General features: G+C 44.1%; 2 protein-coding genes across 2 annotated transcripts in view; one reads left to right on the top strand and one right to left on the bottom strand.

Annotated features, from left to right (window-relative positions):
- Nucleotides 1-292: 292 nt before the first annotated feature.
- On the bottom strand, nucleotides 293-1,541 carry dctpp1 (dCTP pyrophosphatase 1). Its single transcript, XM_076091927.1, has one exon. It carries the CDS (start codon nucleotides 1,430-1,432, stop codon nucleotides 881-883), a length of 552 nt encoding a protein of 183 aa, XP_075948042.1. The 5' UTR covers nucleotides 1,433-1,541; the 3' UTR covers nucleotides 293-880.
- Nucleotides 1,542-1,699: 158 nt separating this feature from the next.
- Nucleotides 1,700-13,279, top strand: part of gatb (glutamyl-tRNA(Gln) amidotransferase, subunit B) — a 31,181-nt gene continuing 19,601 nt past the window's right edge. The window contains exons 1-10 of the mRNA XM_076091421.1: nucleotides 1,700-1,848; nucleotides 3,122-3,275; nucleotides 3,375-3,488; nucleotides 7,809-8,007; nucleotides 8,449-8,571; nucleotides 8,706-8,819; nucleotides 10,397-10,481; nucleotides 11,002-11,046; nucleotides 11,442-11,634; nucleotides 11,841-11,974. Coding sequence (XP_075947536.1) covers nucleotides 1,700-1,848; nucleotides 3,122-3,275; nucleotides 3,375-3,488; nucleotides 7,809-8,007; nucleotides 8,449-8,571; nucleotides 8,706-8,819; nucleotides 10,397-10,481; nucleotides 11,002-11,046; nucleotides 11,442-11,634; nucleotides 11,841-11,974 — 1,310 coding nt within the window. The remainder of the gene's footprint in view (nucleotides 1,849-3,121; nucleotides 3,276-3,374; nucleotides 3,489-7,808; nucleotides 8,008-8,448; nucleotides 8,572-8,705; nucleotides 8,820-10,396; nucleotides 10,482-11,001; nucleotides 11,047-11,441; nucleotides 11,635-11,840; nucleotides 11,975-13,279) is intronic.

Below are 13,279 nucleotides of genomic sequence, written 5' to 3'. Positions count from 1 at the left end.
TGGACAACCCATATCCATGAATGACAGCAGAGTAAGTATTAGAAATACCGCTCTGTACAAAGCAATACAGTATAACATTAAAGTACAGTTTCCAAAATGATCATAGATTTAAAACAAAACCTCAATGTAAGAGGGCTGTTGTATCATTAGAGCATTACTCACAGCTAGGTCTATCTAATTTGAGTGGAAATGAATTTGAAGGCGCTCGTGTTTGCTCTTAACATGCATGTAGACAGCAAACAAGCCACAGACACGTTTCACTGAACGACAAATGAGTGGAAAATAGACAGTAAAGAATTAAAGCGACTTTTACTTCAGAAAAAAAAAAGATGTGACAGTTGTGATGTGAACAAAACAGATTAGTTGATCAAACCCTGATGGGAAAAGGAGGATAATTCAAAAACCTAATAATCACAACAACATTTGATCAGGGATTGTCTGGACAATCACAATCTGCTTCAACTCCAACTTTCTAATTCACTCCGTCACACTCCTAAACTGGAGCCAAGCTGGATTTTCTAAAATGTTCAGTGAGAAATAAATTCTTCTAAAAGGCTCCCAATAGGGCACTGCACAACAGTCATATTTTCTGCAGAGCACGCATTGCCCCAAATTCACTCTGACAGATCAATGATGAGCAAAAACAAAATTTTAAAGTTAAACTGAATAAAAGCCAGCCTATAGTATTGGCTTTCCTGCCAAGGAAAAATGACTTTGCATATAGACAACAGGCTAACACGTGTGTTTTCTGTGATAGACGTGTCGTTATGCAACAAGTCAACTCAGGAACAAAAGTCATTTGAACCCAGGGATAAAATGTAAACAGTGAAGCAGCTTCAACAGTCACTGAAACCAGCGTCCCCTGATTGACACCCGAACTCTAGTCCTCGTACTCAGTGTACTTTTTGGCCGATCCGTGCACCTTGCTGGCGGGGTATTTCAGTCGGTTCAGGGCCATTTTACGAAGCACCGCTTGGGGGAGGTCAACGCGACACTTCTCGGCGAGCTCCACCAGGTAGATCATCACGTCGCTCAGTTCCTGTGCCAGCTGTTCCCGTTCCGACTCGGTCCAGTCCGGCAGGCCCTCGGCCACCTCCCCGCGCCACTGGAAGAGCTCCGACACCTCGCCCACCTCGCCGACCATGGCCAGGAGCAGGTTGCGGGGCTGGTGGAACTGATTCCAGTCCCTCTCGTCCGTGAACTCCGCCTGCATCCGCCTGATGTCTTCTACGGTGGGCTCGGGGCTGAAGGTGAACCTCTCCGCCCCGGTTCCTCCGTTCTGCAGCTTGGAGCGACACGGTGCCTCCGTCGCTGCTCCGTTCACCACCGGTGAGTGCGACTTGTTAGCAAAAGCCTCGTTGCCGCCATTTAAAGACACAGATGGCTCGTCTCCTTTTAATCCACAGGCGTCATTTCCGTTCGTAGCCATCATGTTGTATGATTGTGTTTTTTTAAATCAGCGGTGCCTGTAAAATCAATTTTTTTAAGTCTGTAAACAACCTGATCTGCGCCGCTCCAACTACCATGTGAAGAAGTCCCGCCAGTTGTCAAAACGGAAATGACGCAGCTTATGTCAGAAACCGGAAACGTTGCCAAGACTGGGCTTTGTAGTTTTAACGTGAAACCCAGCGGCGTACACTGTCATATAAACTGTCAGTTTAAAACACTACAACTCCCAGGTTCCCAGGGACATTCCAACATGGCTGCCTCCTCTGTAGCAGTAAGTGAGCTGCTACAGAATATGAATAAACAGATATCAGTATTGTATCCAAAGGCTGCGTGTGTTATTAGACGGATAAGCACACCAAGTTCGCGATGCGACAGCCAACTGCAGCTGAGAGCAAAAAGGTAAGTGAGGCTGTTATAGCGGAATACTTTGGTCCATTATGCCCCTGACCTGGTTACGAACAATAGCTGCACACGGATTTAGATTGTCCCTTAAAGTTAGTTATAGAAGTCCAGCGATATCAAGTTCCCAAAACACTGGATCCTACACTTCCCATAATGCAACTGGGTAGCATCTTTTTGTTGTTCACCCCCTGCCCTCAAGCTCTCCCCAGTTTGTTGAATCAATAATATGAATAAAATAAAATAAATGTGTAGCCTCCAAACCCAACTTCTGGGCTGGATTGCCAACTGGGCAAAGTGGGGCCCCAGCACCCCCAAAGGCCTTGGTTTCACTGCTTGGTAATATAATTGAATGTAACTTTGTTGACGTGTAAGAGATGCTTTACTAGGGCACAATATAAACTGGCATTAAAACGGGTCTCATGGTCCAATTCTAGTTTTAAGACTGTGGTGCTGTGCTTCGATAGCCTGTTCCTAAATGAATGTGTGTTTGATCAGATAAACACACAGCAAACAAGGAGCCATGTTTTTCCAGTATAGGACTTCTGAGCACATGCACAGAGAGGGGGAGGAACATCTCATTGGTCTCAGGGGAGGGATGGCCCTGATGAAATTACTAGGACGATCCCTTCAGAGACACAAAAGACGGCTTACTTGTTTATACGTTACTGCGGTGCTTAATTCCAAATCAGGTCTAAACCCAGGCAGTCATCTCTGCAACGCCTAATCACATTCACCCAAATTACGTGGTAAACTCATCCAAAGAGGGCAGTGCTACAGAAAATATTATTTGAAGGGGGAACCAACTTTGATACAAGACTAAATAATTGCAGAGTCCCAATTCCATACTACATAATAGTTATATGCATTATGTAGGCCTACTATATCTTATCTTTTTTGAATTAGTAAACAAGATATTGACACACTAATGGAAAACAGTTTGCCATTGGATGTCAAGTTAACGGATTTCCCTTTACAAGCTCAAAGCAGAATGTTTAATACCTCACCACCATTTGCAAATCATTTTCATCTCTTTTTTTCAGTTGTAACTCTGTTTCCTTTCTGCATTGTGTGATACTAGTGTAATCACAAGAGGACTAAAGAAATCAAGCGTTTTTTAGTACGCATACTGCCTTTTTTTCAGTTTACTTAGCTCAGTCACTTTTCCAGTTTTAACACACTGAATACTCTCAACCTAATTAGAGTTATGTTGTGTCAGGGAATCAGGACACAGCCTCAGTTTGAAGTGTATTCAAACATCTCTCTCTCTCAGTGCTCCCCAGCAGCTGGTTGGAGTGGTGGGTTTGGAAGTCCATGCCCAGATTAACTCCAAAACCAAGCTGTTCTCCGGCTCGCCGGTTGGCTTCTCAGCACCTCCGAACTCCCTGGTGTCTCCCTTTGATGCATCCTTACCAGGCACATTACCTGTAAGTGTTGTTTAACTGGAATCAGACAAAGATTACCTGTTGTTGTTTTTTTATCACTTTCTTGTCCGCTCATCAGGTAATGTCCCGGTGTGTCCCCAGGTCCTGAACAAACGATGTGTCGAGGCAGCAGTGATGACAGGATTGGCTCTCAACTGCACCATAAACAAGAAATCACTTTTTGACAGGAAACACTACTTCTACGCCGACCTCCCTGTGAGTTCTTCACTCCCTGTTCTCAGTTGTTTCTTTCCGTGCTACACCTATAGGATTTAAGGGGTGTTGGCACAGACGTTAGTGGGGTACTTTATCTGACAAACAGCAGTGTGAAGACACTATAGTCCGGCACGCCATGCTGCATCATTGGTTTAGCTTTGATGTAAGCTGTCCTCGTCTCCCTCCAACTTCTCCATCACGGCTTTCCCACTGCACTCTCCCGGCCATGAGCTCTAATTGAAATAGTGAGCAAGTCTTGCTGAAGCAACAAAAAGGCTATTTGCCACACGTACAGACGAATGACACCGAAAGCTGTTAAAGAAAATTGCCAGTGTTTTTTCGACTAACCAGCTCATTTCCTTCAGTGCGCTTCTATTTGTACATTTTCCACAGGTCATTTCCCTCTCCACGTCTTTGCTGATCATTTGGAGATTGCTTTCTTTAATTCACATAATTTGAATCATTATTTGGATCTTAAAAAATCCAAGGTAGTGTTGTTAAACTCGACATTTCTGAGTGTGGTATTTTTGATTATGAACTGTCTGAACATGAAAAGTAAATAGTTAAGTAAAAGTAAAATAATTGTAAGCTTAAGAGCCAATCTTCAGTAGTTACCCACTTCACTTACATACCTGCCATTTCATTAGTGAAGGCGCTGGTATTTGGTAATGGTGGTGATCTCATTCTATATTGAAACTCCCCACGTTGTAACCACTTCTCATATTACACATATGTACAGCTTCAAAGCGGCTATAATCAACATATTTATGATAAAAGAAAGAGGTTGCTCGTTGTGACAAACCTACAGAGAATTGCAGCTCCCCTCGGCTTTATGGAGCTTTATAGTGAGTTTCAGCACAATTTTTTGCCGTTGCTCACAACGTTACAGTTTGGTTCACTCTCACAGCTCTCATGGTGTCATTTTCGGCCACAGCAGACAGCTCGGTGATTAAAGCTGGAAAAAAAAACACTGTACACTACCTGCTCAACACCAAACATACACTGTTAGCCACTAGCTGGTGAATATTGTGGAGCATTTAGCAGCTGAAGAGACAGATATCTCCCACAAGGAGGTGGTGGAGACCAAAAACAGAGCTAAAAGAGAGTAAATATTCGACTCGGATTTTATACAGAGACATGACTCCAAATGAATGCTAATGTTGCTCCGTAACTGCTGGATGAATAAGCAGCTGTTTGCTAAGAAGTTGGCCAAATTAACTGAAAAGGCGATGACATATCAGTGTTTCGGCTGCCTCCAAGTGGAAAAAAGAAATCAAAGAGGTAGAACATGTTTACCAACATGATACTTGAGGAATAACATATCAGTCCCATGGTCATGACATGGGAATGTGGTTGATATGTAAATATCCAACACCATGCCATATGAGCCAAATAGCCGTCTGGTAAGGTAGAGGAGGTACTAAAAATACTCTAACATCGATATTTCCATTTATCAGCCTCGCCCAAGTGATGTTCACTTTGCTCTCTGGAATGGAGGGCTCGCATGGCAAAGTTTCACTCCCCCTCAGAGCCCACGGGTAATTTTACTTCTATTATGAGTGACATTTTAAAGCTTAGACGGAAAAGACAAAATGTCACAGGAACTCGCCCCACAGAGAGCTTTTCTAATAAATCGAGAAATTCTCAGAAGAAAGCTGTTGGAGAATTTAGCATTTTGAGTGTTCCATGTCGGTCTTTCCCTGCTCGGGTGTTATGCTAACACTGCTTTGGGCAAGGTGATGAGGAGGGCAACGGAGAACTTAAGTCAAAGATTTCCTCATAGAAATTGCCCAAAGACGTGGTTTTAAATGAGAATACTGTGCCCACATGAAGTAGCAGGCAATCCATTGACTTTGAGCGCCAGCTGGTATTTCTTTATAGCCCTGTTTCTAGTACTTTATAGCACTGATATAAATTATCGATATTATTGATATTTCTGATGAGTTTCTGCTCTGATTCCTTAGCTAACTTGACTGCATTGTGACAATTCGACTGACAAGGCTTAACGGAGCACAACAGCTTTATGTAGATCTTGATAGATGAACTTTTGTCCCCATTTCATATTTCACAGACTTTACTGGTTATCACACGGTTGCAGCAGTACATATTTTAATCGCAATGCTCGGGATATATTATCTCCCCAGAGAGTCTGTGTATCTCGAAAATTCCAGCAAAATCCTCCCAGAAGCTGAGGGATTACTGCTGGGTTCCTCTTGCTCTTTTGTGTGTTTGCCCAAGATTGCATCACCTCCTTTTGGAATAACTCTGAACAGTTGACACACACACACACACAGCAGGGAGGATAATACCCCGATTGTAATTTTGATTTTTCTGTGAGATATCCCAAACAACTCATGCCGGCTGGTCGAGCCTGAACCTAGCTTTAGATGCACCGTGCACAATAGCTGCTGTTGCCTTGTTTTTAATCCTTTATTTAGTTTGCATTAGTCCAGCTGCTCAAAAAGAGTGATGTTGCGTGAAACAGCTTGATAAACTGAAGTCAGAGTGGTTTGAATTATGCAGATGATGGGAGATTTTTCACATTCGACCTCAAGTTTGAGTGTAATCAATGCTCATGAAATCAAATAGCCGGATCGAGGGAGAAATGATCCCGCCCTTGAAAAAATACATTTGTAAATTGCGTTGTACATTATTGATACGTTCCGCGAGAAATCCCTGATTGCATTTTGTAAATCACCACAGTTGCTCATTAAATGATTAATGCTGCTGTCCAACCAGCTCTCAGCTGGAATGGCAGGCAAGGCACAAATATATTGTTTTTAAACAGCCTTTTAATAACATGCCTCAGCAGCTCCACACTAAACGACCATCAACAGCAAACAATTACAATTTCCTTGAGATATTAAGCTAACGAATAAACAGACATGGCCTGGCTATTGTAGCTTTGACATGTGTTTAATGGGAGCTATGAATGTCTGTGAGACCCCCTTAGGCAGCTGAGGAAAACGGCAGCGTGCCGATGGGAGGAATGAGACGGCTGACTGACTTTTGTTTGTTTAGTGCCATTGACATTAGTCAGAGAATAACATTTTGGTGTGTGTGTGTGTGTGTCCGTGTGTGTGTGTGTGTGTCCGTGTGTGTGTGTCCGTGTGTCCAATCCTCTATGTACATTATGTGAGCGGGCATGCATGCATCTGTGACTTTGGATGTAAAAAGGGTGAGGAGTCACAGGGAGTGTTTGGAGCATCACTGCTCATTAGGGCCGAGAGTGTAATTGGGAAAACTCAATGTGGCTACCAGGATCTTATTAGCAACGGACTTGCCGTTGATTTCTTATGCAGGGAATGCAGATCACTTATCCAGATGCTCCCGAATGTACAGTATAGCAAGCGTGAGCTTCACCCTGCAGATGCAGACAAAAGATCAAGTAAGAAACAGGGGATTTATGATAAACTGCAACAGTATTCACGAAAAAATCCAGCAGATTTAGAGATTAAATCCACCGAGAAGAACAGGAATTGAAGAAGAAACCCCCCCAATAGTGTGTCTTTGTTCTGTCCCACCTACTTTAAAAGGAGCAGCTGATTGATTGTGTCGATCAGGCACATTGTACAGAGAGCCAGTGACGAACAGCCCCCCCCCCCCCCCCCCCCCATCTCCTCTCCCACGTCCTCACTCCCTTTAGCATAAGTATGATGAATGTGAAGCTCCTGTGATGGGGTTGCCATAGTAACGTGGGGAATCAATACTTGGGGGCAGCTGACTCTTTTAGGAATGACGGAGCGGATGACATGTTTATGTTTTGTAGGAACCTTGAGTGAAGTGGCAGCATTGTAGTGACGGCTCAGCCAATCAGCCTGCACTGTGTTTTAATTGATGCTGCCTCACCTCTACATAGACCCATGATGACAAGCACTGCAGCATGCATCACTGGTATTTCACTGAAATAGTGGGACAGAGAATGGTATCTTACATCCGCAATTTCCTTTTGAAAAATGATATTTCAGTTACTCATTCCATTCATTCACATTATGTATCTTTTACGGACCCAAATTGACTCATATTTCTACTTTCAGTACACGTCTTTACACTGGAAATAGCTACAGCAAGCATTGACATCTAACAAAAGTACAGCCAAGTGTTTCCATCGTGCTGTAGTTGTAACATTACCAGTTAACATGAATTTAATTAACAGAGGACATACCGCCCAGCTCAATCCCAAAATTATCTAGAAGGATATCAGTTAGCAAAAGACTGTTTTATGAATTAAAATTTTTTATTTCCGGTACTACACAACCCTGCTGACCAGAGCTTTACAGGGCCGAATGTTATACAGACTCGTGTATTTTCAAATTTCAGGCTGGATACCAGATCACGCAGCTACGGCGGCCCATCGCAGTAGACGGCATGCTGACCTACAGCCTCCTCGGAGGAAAGAAGAGGAGCCAGGTTATCAGGAAAACTGTCACCATCAAACAGATTCAGCTGGAGCAGGACAGCGGCAAGAGTCTCCACGATGACCTCCGCAGCCAGACACTCATCGACCTCAACAGAGCGGGTAACGTTAGATAGTGTTAGTGCGTGCCCTGCATTTAAAGGATACGTCTGGGGGTATTCTATGTTTTTCTCTTTGTCAAAAAATCCCATGCAAAGCAATAAATCGATCCTACTAATGTGTATTGTCTGTGCAGCCAAAGCCTGATATACTTTATTTCTCTGTGCCATAGATCCCCCTTCCCCCCCCCCCCCCCCCCCCCCCAACAATGAGCGCCCAAAAAATACCTTCAAGAAACGTACTAACGCATTGTTGGTTTTGGCCTTTTCATGAAATTTCATGAGTGAGATAAATATTTTAGAACCGCAACCTTCTCTGTTCAGTCAGACATTATTCTCTAGATTTAAATTGCTCAACAAAGCGGTAACCGCTCAGGTTTGTTCCAGAGTGCCATGGGACAGATACCTTGGAGATGTAAAACACAGCTGTCTTCACGTGTGACAGGTGTAGGTCTAATGGAGCTGGTGATGGAGCCAGACATGAGCTGTGGAGAGGAGGCTGCTGCAGCTGTCAGAGAGCTTCAGCTCATCCTGCAAGCCCTGGGCACCTGTCAAGCCAACATGTCTGGTATGGAAATCTCTCTCTCTCTCTCTCTCTCTCTCTCTCTCTCTCTCTCTCTCTCTCTCCCCCCTGAGCTGCTAAACTTCTCAACCCAAAGTTATTTCCCGCTTGGCCTGCATGTCGTCCGTCTTTCTCCACAGAGGGACAGCTGAGAGTAGATGCCAATGTCTCCGTCCACAAGCCAGGTGAGCCTCTGGGCATCAGGACAGAGGTGAAGAACATCAACAGCGTCCGATACCTGGCCAGGGCTATAGGTACGTTCAAAATGTTACAGGAAGGGAAGCAGGCTGGCTTAAGGGTGCGACAGGTATTTAGGGAGGCTCTTTGAACACTGTTTCATGTGATTGGGTCTCAACTGGCTGCATGACGTCTCACACACACACAGATTTTGAGAGTAAAGACCTTTTTTCATTCTGTGTCACCCTGAAAGGTTTTCAAGTATTTTGGTAATTATGTGTAAGTCAATCTGGTAGTAAATGGTAAGAATAGGTCATTGATTGAATGTAACCGAGTACATTTACTCGAGTTCTGTACCGTTTTGTCTGAACAACAAATATGAAACTACAGCCAGCCAACTTAGCTTAGTACAAAGACTGGAAACGGGGGGGAAACAGCTAGCCCGTCTCTGTCCAAAGTTAACAAAATCCGCCCACCAGCACCTCTGAAGCTCACTGATTAGCATACTGTGTCTCGTCTGTTCAAACACAGACGCCAATTTAAAGGCCATCACGTACCGGACTAGTTCTTGGCCTGGACTAGTGACTTCCTGGTGTCTTCATGCCAACTGGTCCTGGTCCAGAAATAGTTTGGCAGGTAACTTCCTGTGAAACGGCAAGTTACTTGTACTTTACTTGAGTATTACCGTTTCATGCTACTTTATGTTTTTACTCCACTACAATCTACACATTATGTTATATATTTAAAGCTTTATCTTGACTAATTAAAACAGGGAAATGCTACGTACACATTACATAATATGAAAACACTCATATTTCTGCATTATGAGTATTTTTTTATACATTAATCATGCATAATTTACAAATACTACTTATATGTACTACACTAAAGTAATATTTTCAATGTAAGACTTGTAATGGGAGTATTGTCACAGTATTGCTCCTTTTACTTAAGTAAAGGACAAAAACTTGGTCAGACACACACACACGCACACATTCAAAGAAGCCAACACATGCATACACACAGTCCTGCGATCTTGTATCCGTCAGGTACAACATTACTTTGAAACTTAATGATAGATTTAGTTTTTTGTTGAAAAGAAAAGGAGATAGCTGGTTTTATGAGGAGACATTAAGACAGGAAGCATAGTTAATATTGACAGTAACTTGTGAAGCATCATTTTTGGACTGACAACCAGTCACAAACAATGAGCTGTGTGATTGCAGTGTGTGATGCTGAATTGGCTTCACGCAGCTGCTCACTTAAAACAAAAAGCATAGATTTTATGTCAACTCTAACTTCACCGACTGGTGATTGAGCTTCACTTATAAAAGCTGACAAAGAGCCACAGCCAGAAAATTTCAGCATTTTACGTGCAGGTTTTTTTAAGAAGCCTGGTTTGTCATGCCGTGGTGCTGCGCTTTAATTATTTATCAATAAAGTTGTATCACATCTACTCCGCTGCCAAGTTGGTATTTAAAAGTCATGTAGGAAAACATCGTTTATCACAGTTCTAGTGTGGCAGCAGACAGAGACCTGAGAAGTGCCAGTGTATCACAGCAGATGTTTGGCATTTACCACAACGTCGTATCTGTGTGTATTGGCGCTATATTGAATACTGTATTTGTGGTCATGCTCTCTTTTACATCACCAGACTACGAGATCCAGAGACAGACCGAAGTCCTGCAGAGAGGGGGTACGGTGCAAAATGAGACCCGGGCGTATGATTCTAAATCAGGGTAAGAGGATGAAAGAGCAAGGCCGCGATGCCAAGCTTGAGCCAGTACAACACCCTCTGACTGTGAGCTCTGCCTGGATCATTAGTCCTGAACCATCATGGTAATCATGATGAATAGAGCCATTTGGATGCCGCCCACATCCCGTGTTATCTGTGAGCTATGTGCTACTCGCAAGGCTTATGAGCTGGCAGAATGAGCCGGAGCGCACACAGCTGAGGCCTTGATCGTCTTCTGGTGCTCTGCCTTCTTCCCATGAGGCCCTTTTTACATGTACGGGGTACACGGTGGAGCGTGTTAAATAGCGTGTGTGATGGCCTGTTATTGGCTCTTCTCGTTGCTGTCTGTGAAGGTGACGACAGATTTGACTGCACTGACTTTGAGATAGCCAGGCTGACTGGCAGACATCCCTGCTCATATGTTCCCAGTCTTTTTTTTGTTTTTTTTTATTGGCTGGACCGCAGCAATTGTTTTGCTACAATTCCTCTGGTTAATAATTTAATGTCTGCATCTTTTTCTCTAGGGAGACCATTCCCATGAGGGACAAAGAGGGTCTCCAGGACTACAGGTGATATATCTCTCTGCTCGTTTTTTTTGTCCCGGGAGCTTGTGTTTATTGACGTGGGCTCATGATATCAGAAGATCATCTTGCTCTCAGTGGGGACTTAAAGAGGATGAGAGCCTCAGAGTGGCAGCTAGATGGAGAGAAATAAACAAGGCCTGGACCTCAGTCGTATGTGTAAGTCTGAGTTTAGGAGGGGGAATGATAGCTGGACAGGTTTAAGGCTGATGGAGTCAAATGATAAGGGGAGTAAGTGAAATGTGAACAGTGTGGTGTCAAGAGGACTATTAGCATCTAAACAGAAGCCAACCTCTTCTTCTCTGAGCTTATCTGTACTAGTGATAAAGCGTCCTCCCTCCCCCTCCCTTTTTTTTTTTTCCCTCCACCTGTCCTCCCTTCAGGTTTATGCCAGAGCCCAACCTGCCCCCTGTGATTGTGTATGAGGATAACGCATCGCTGCCCACTGGCATTGATGCGTGCCAGGCTGTGGTGGTGCAGAAGATAAGGGCAGGGCTGCCAGAGCTACCCAGTGTCAAAAGAGACAGGCTGGTGCAAACGTACGGCATCCTGCCCGAGCACGGCTTCACTCTGGTGGTGAGTTTATCAGTGGGCGAGAGAGGAGAGTCGATTCCCTCACTAAATCTGTTCCTTGCGTCTTTCTTTTAATTGCCATCTGATCAAGTCCAAGCAGAGTCCGCTTGGCTGCTGCATACTGCTGGACTCTGCTGGGTTCATCTGATCCTAATTCTATAATATGCATGTGAAGCGCTGAAAGCATTTTCATGGCGCTGTTGTTGCAGAATGAGGACGGGCTGGTGGAGTACTTCGAGGCCGTGCTGAAGGCGACCAAGAAGGAGCCGAGGAAGGTGATTGGCTGGGTGTCCAATGAGCTGGTGGGTCACCTCAAGCAGCAAGACATGAGTGTGAGCCAGAGGTGAGACGTTCACACACAGCGCTTCATGTCCCTTTACAATATTCACACAATGCTTATTGTTTGTCTTGGCTGATACATGCAGAGCTATTCTGCTGGCAATGCTCAGGTTTAGATGTCTGGGCTCCAACACATGACCCCTCTGAGCCTCTTGTTGATTGGCTGGCTCACTTTGTACCTCTTGCGTGCTGTATCTGAAAATGTTGCCGAATTGGAGCTGTGACAGAAGGTGCACACGGGAAGTAGCTGCTTTCAACTTGAGTCAGGAAGTCATGAGACATTTTGTTTTCTGAGTTTACTCAAACTTTAGTTTATCTTCTTGTGAATTACTGAACAGTTTTGAGCCCGAAGGCCTCCTCTGATAAATAAAACATCCGTAATAAGGGTTAATAAGCTGAACATCCTGACGATGCTCACAGTTCAGCAGGTCCAGCTGGGGCTCTTTCTGACTCATTCCCTGTCATCTCTCCCTGTCTGTAATGATGGCACACAAATGTCTGTCAGGCTTCTCTTAATTCTAAGGAGTCTCAAGCCACTGCTTCGAGGGTTTAACGTGTGTCTGTGTGTGAAAAACTGTGATTTCCCCTAAACATGATTTAGTTCACCTGGTGTCAGAAGTTGAGCTCCATATCCTTTTACTCATGACTAAACTTAAGCCAGAGACACTTCAAGGAATTGAGCATTTATAGCAGATGTTTATACAGATAGATTTGCTGTACAAAGAATCTCTCAAGCTCACAAAAAAAATCCCATTAGCAGGGAAGGCTCTGCAGGGAGAACTAATCCCCCCCTTGATAAACACGTGAACATTAGCTCTATAACACCAGTTGAATCAATAACACCAAGAAACTTAGCACATAAGGAGGAGTCTTGGGTGTTGGAGGGAGTTCTGGCAGCAAACAACGTTGGCATGTGCATATCGGCAGAGTGAAGCTGCAGTCAGACCATGTGGAGTGGCAAGAGGGATAGCAAACAGCACTGGAAGGGTTGTAAACATGAACTGCAAGAGCTAGGCGAACAGCAGTGCACAAAGTCAGAAACTATACAGCATGTTACTGTCATTTACATCACTGTCCTCGTTGCAGCTTCACAGCATCCTTTCTAATAAAACGGGCCACGCAATTTCGCCTGTCAGAGTTCAATCTGATTGGACGAGGATAAATTCCAAGCCGGAAGCAAATTTGTCTCGCCCCCTTTCACATAGAAATGAATGGGAAGCGGACTCCAGTCTGACTGCACCACAATAGTGTTATGTATCAGGTAATGATGGCCACGCCGTGGACCTGCATGGATATCATTCAACATACT

This window comes from Anarhichas minor, unplaced genomic scaffold (genome assembly GCF_050575085.1).
Source record: "Anarhichas minor isolate MPS153535 unplaced genomic scaffold, ASM5057508v1 ptg000014l, whole genome shotgun sequence".
Taxonomy (NCBI): Eukaryota; Metazoa; Chordata; class Actinopteri; order Perciformes; family Anarhichadidae; genus Anarhichas; species Anarhichas minor.
Note: the sequence above shows the minus strand (reverse complement) of the source record. Positions and strands in the feature narration are given on the sequence as shown.

Bases quoted from the DNA above. Each gene is read 5' to 3' on its own strand.
- dctpp1 (XM_076091927.1), bottom strand. From the start codon at position 1,432: ATGATGGCTACGAACGGAAATGACGCCTGTGGATTAAAAGGAGACGAG.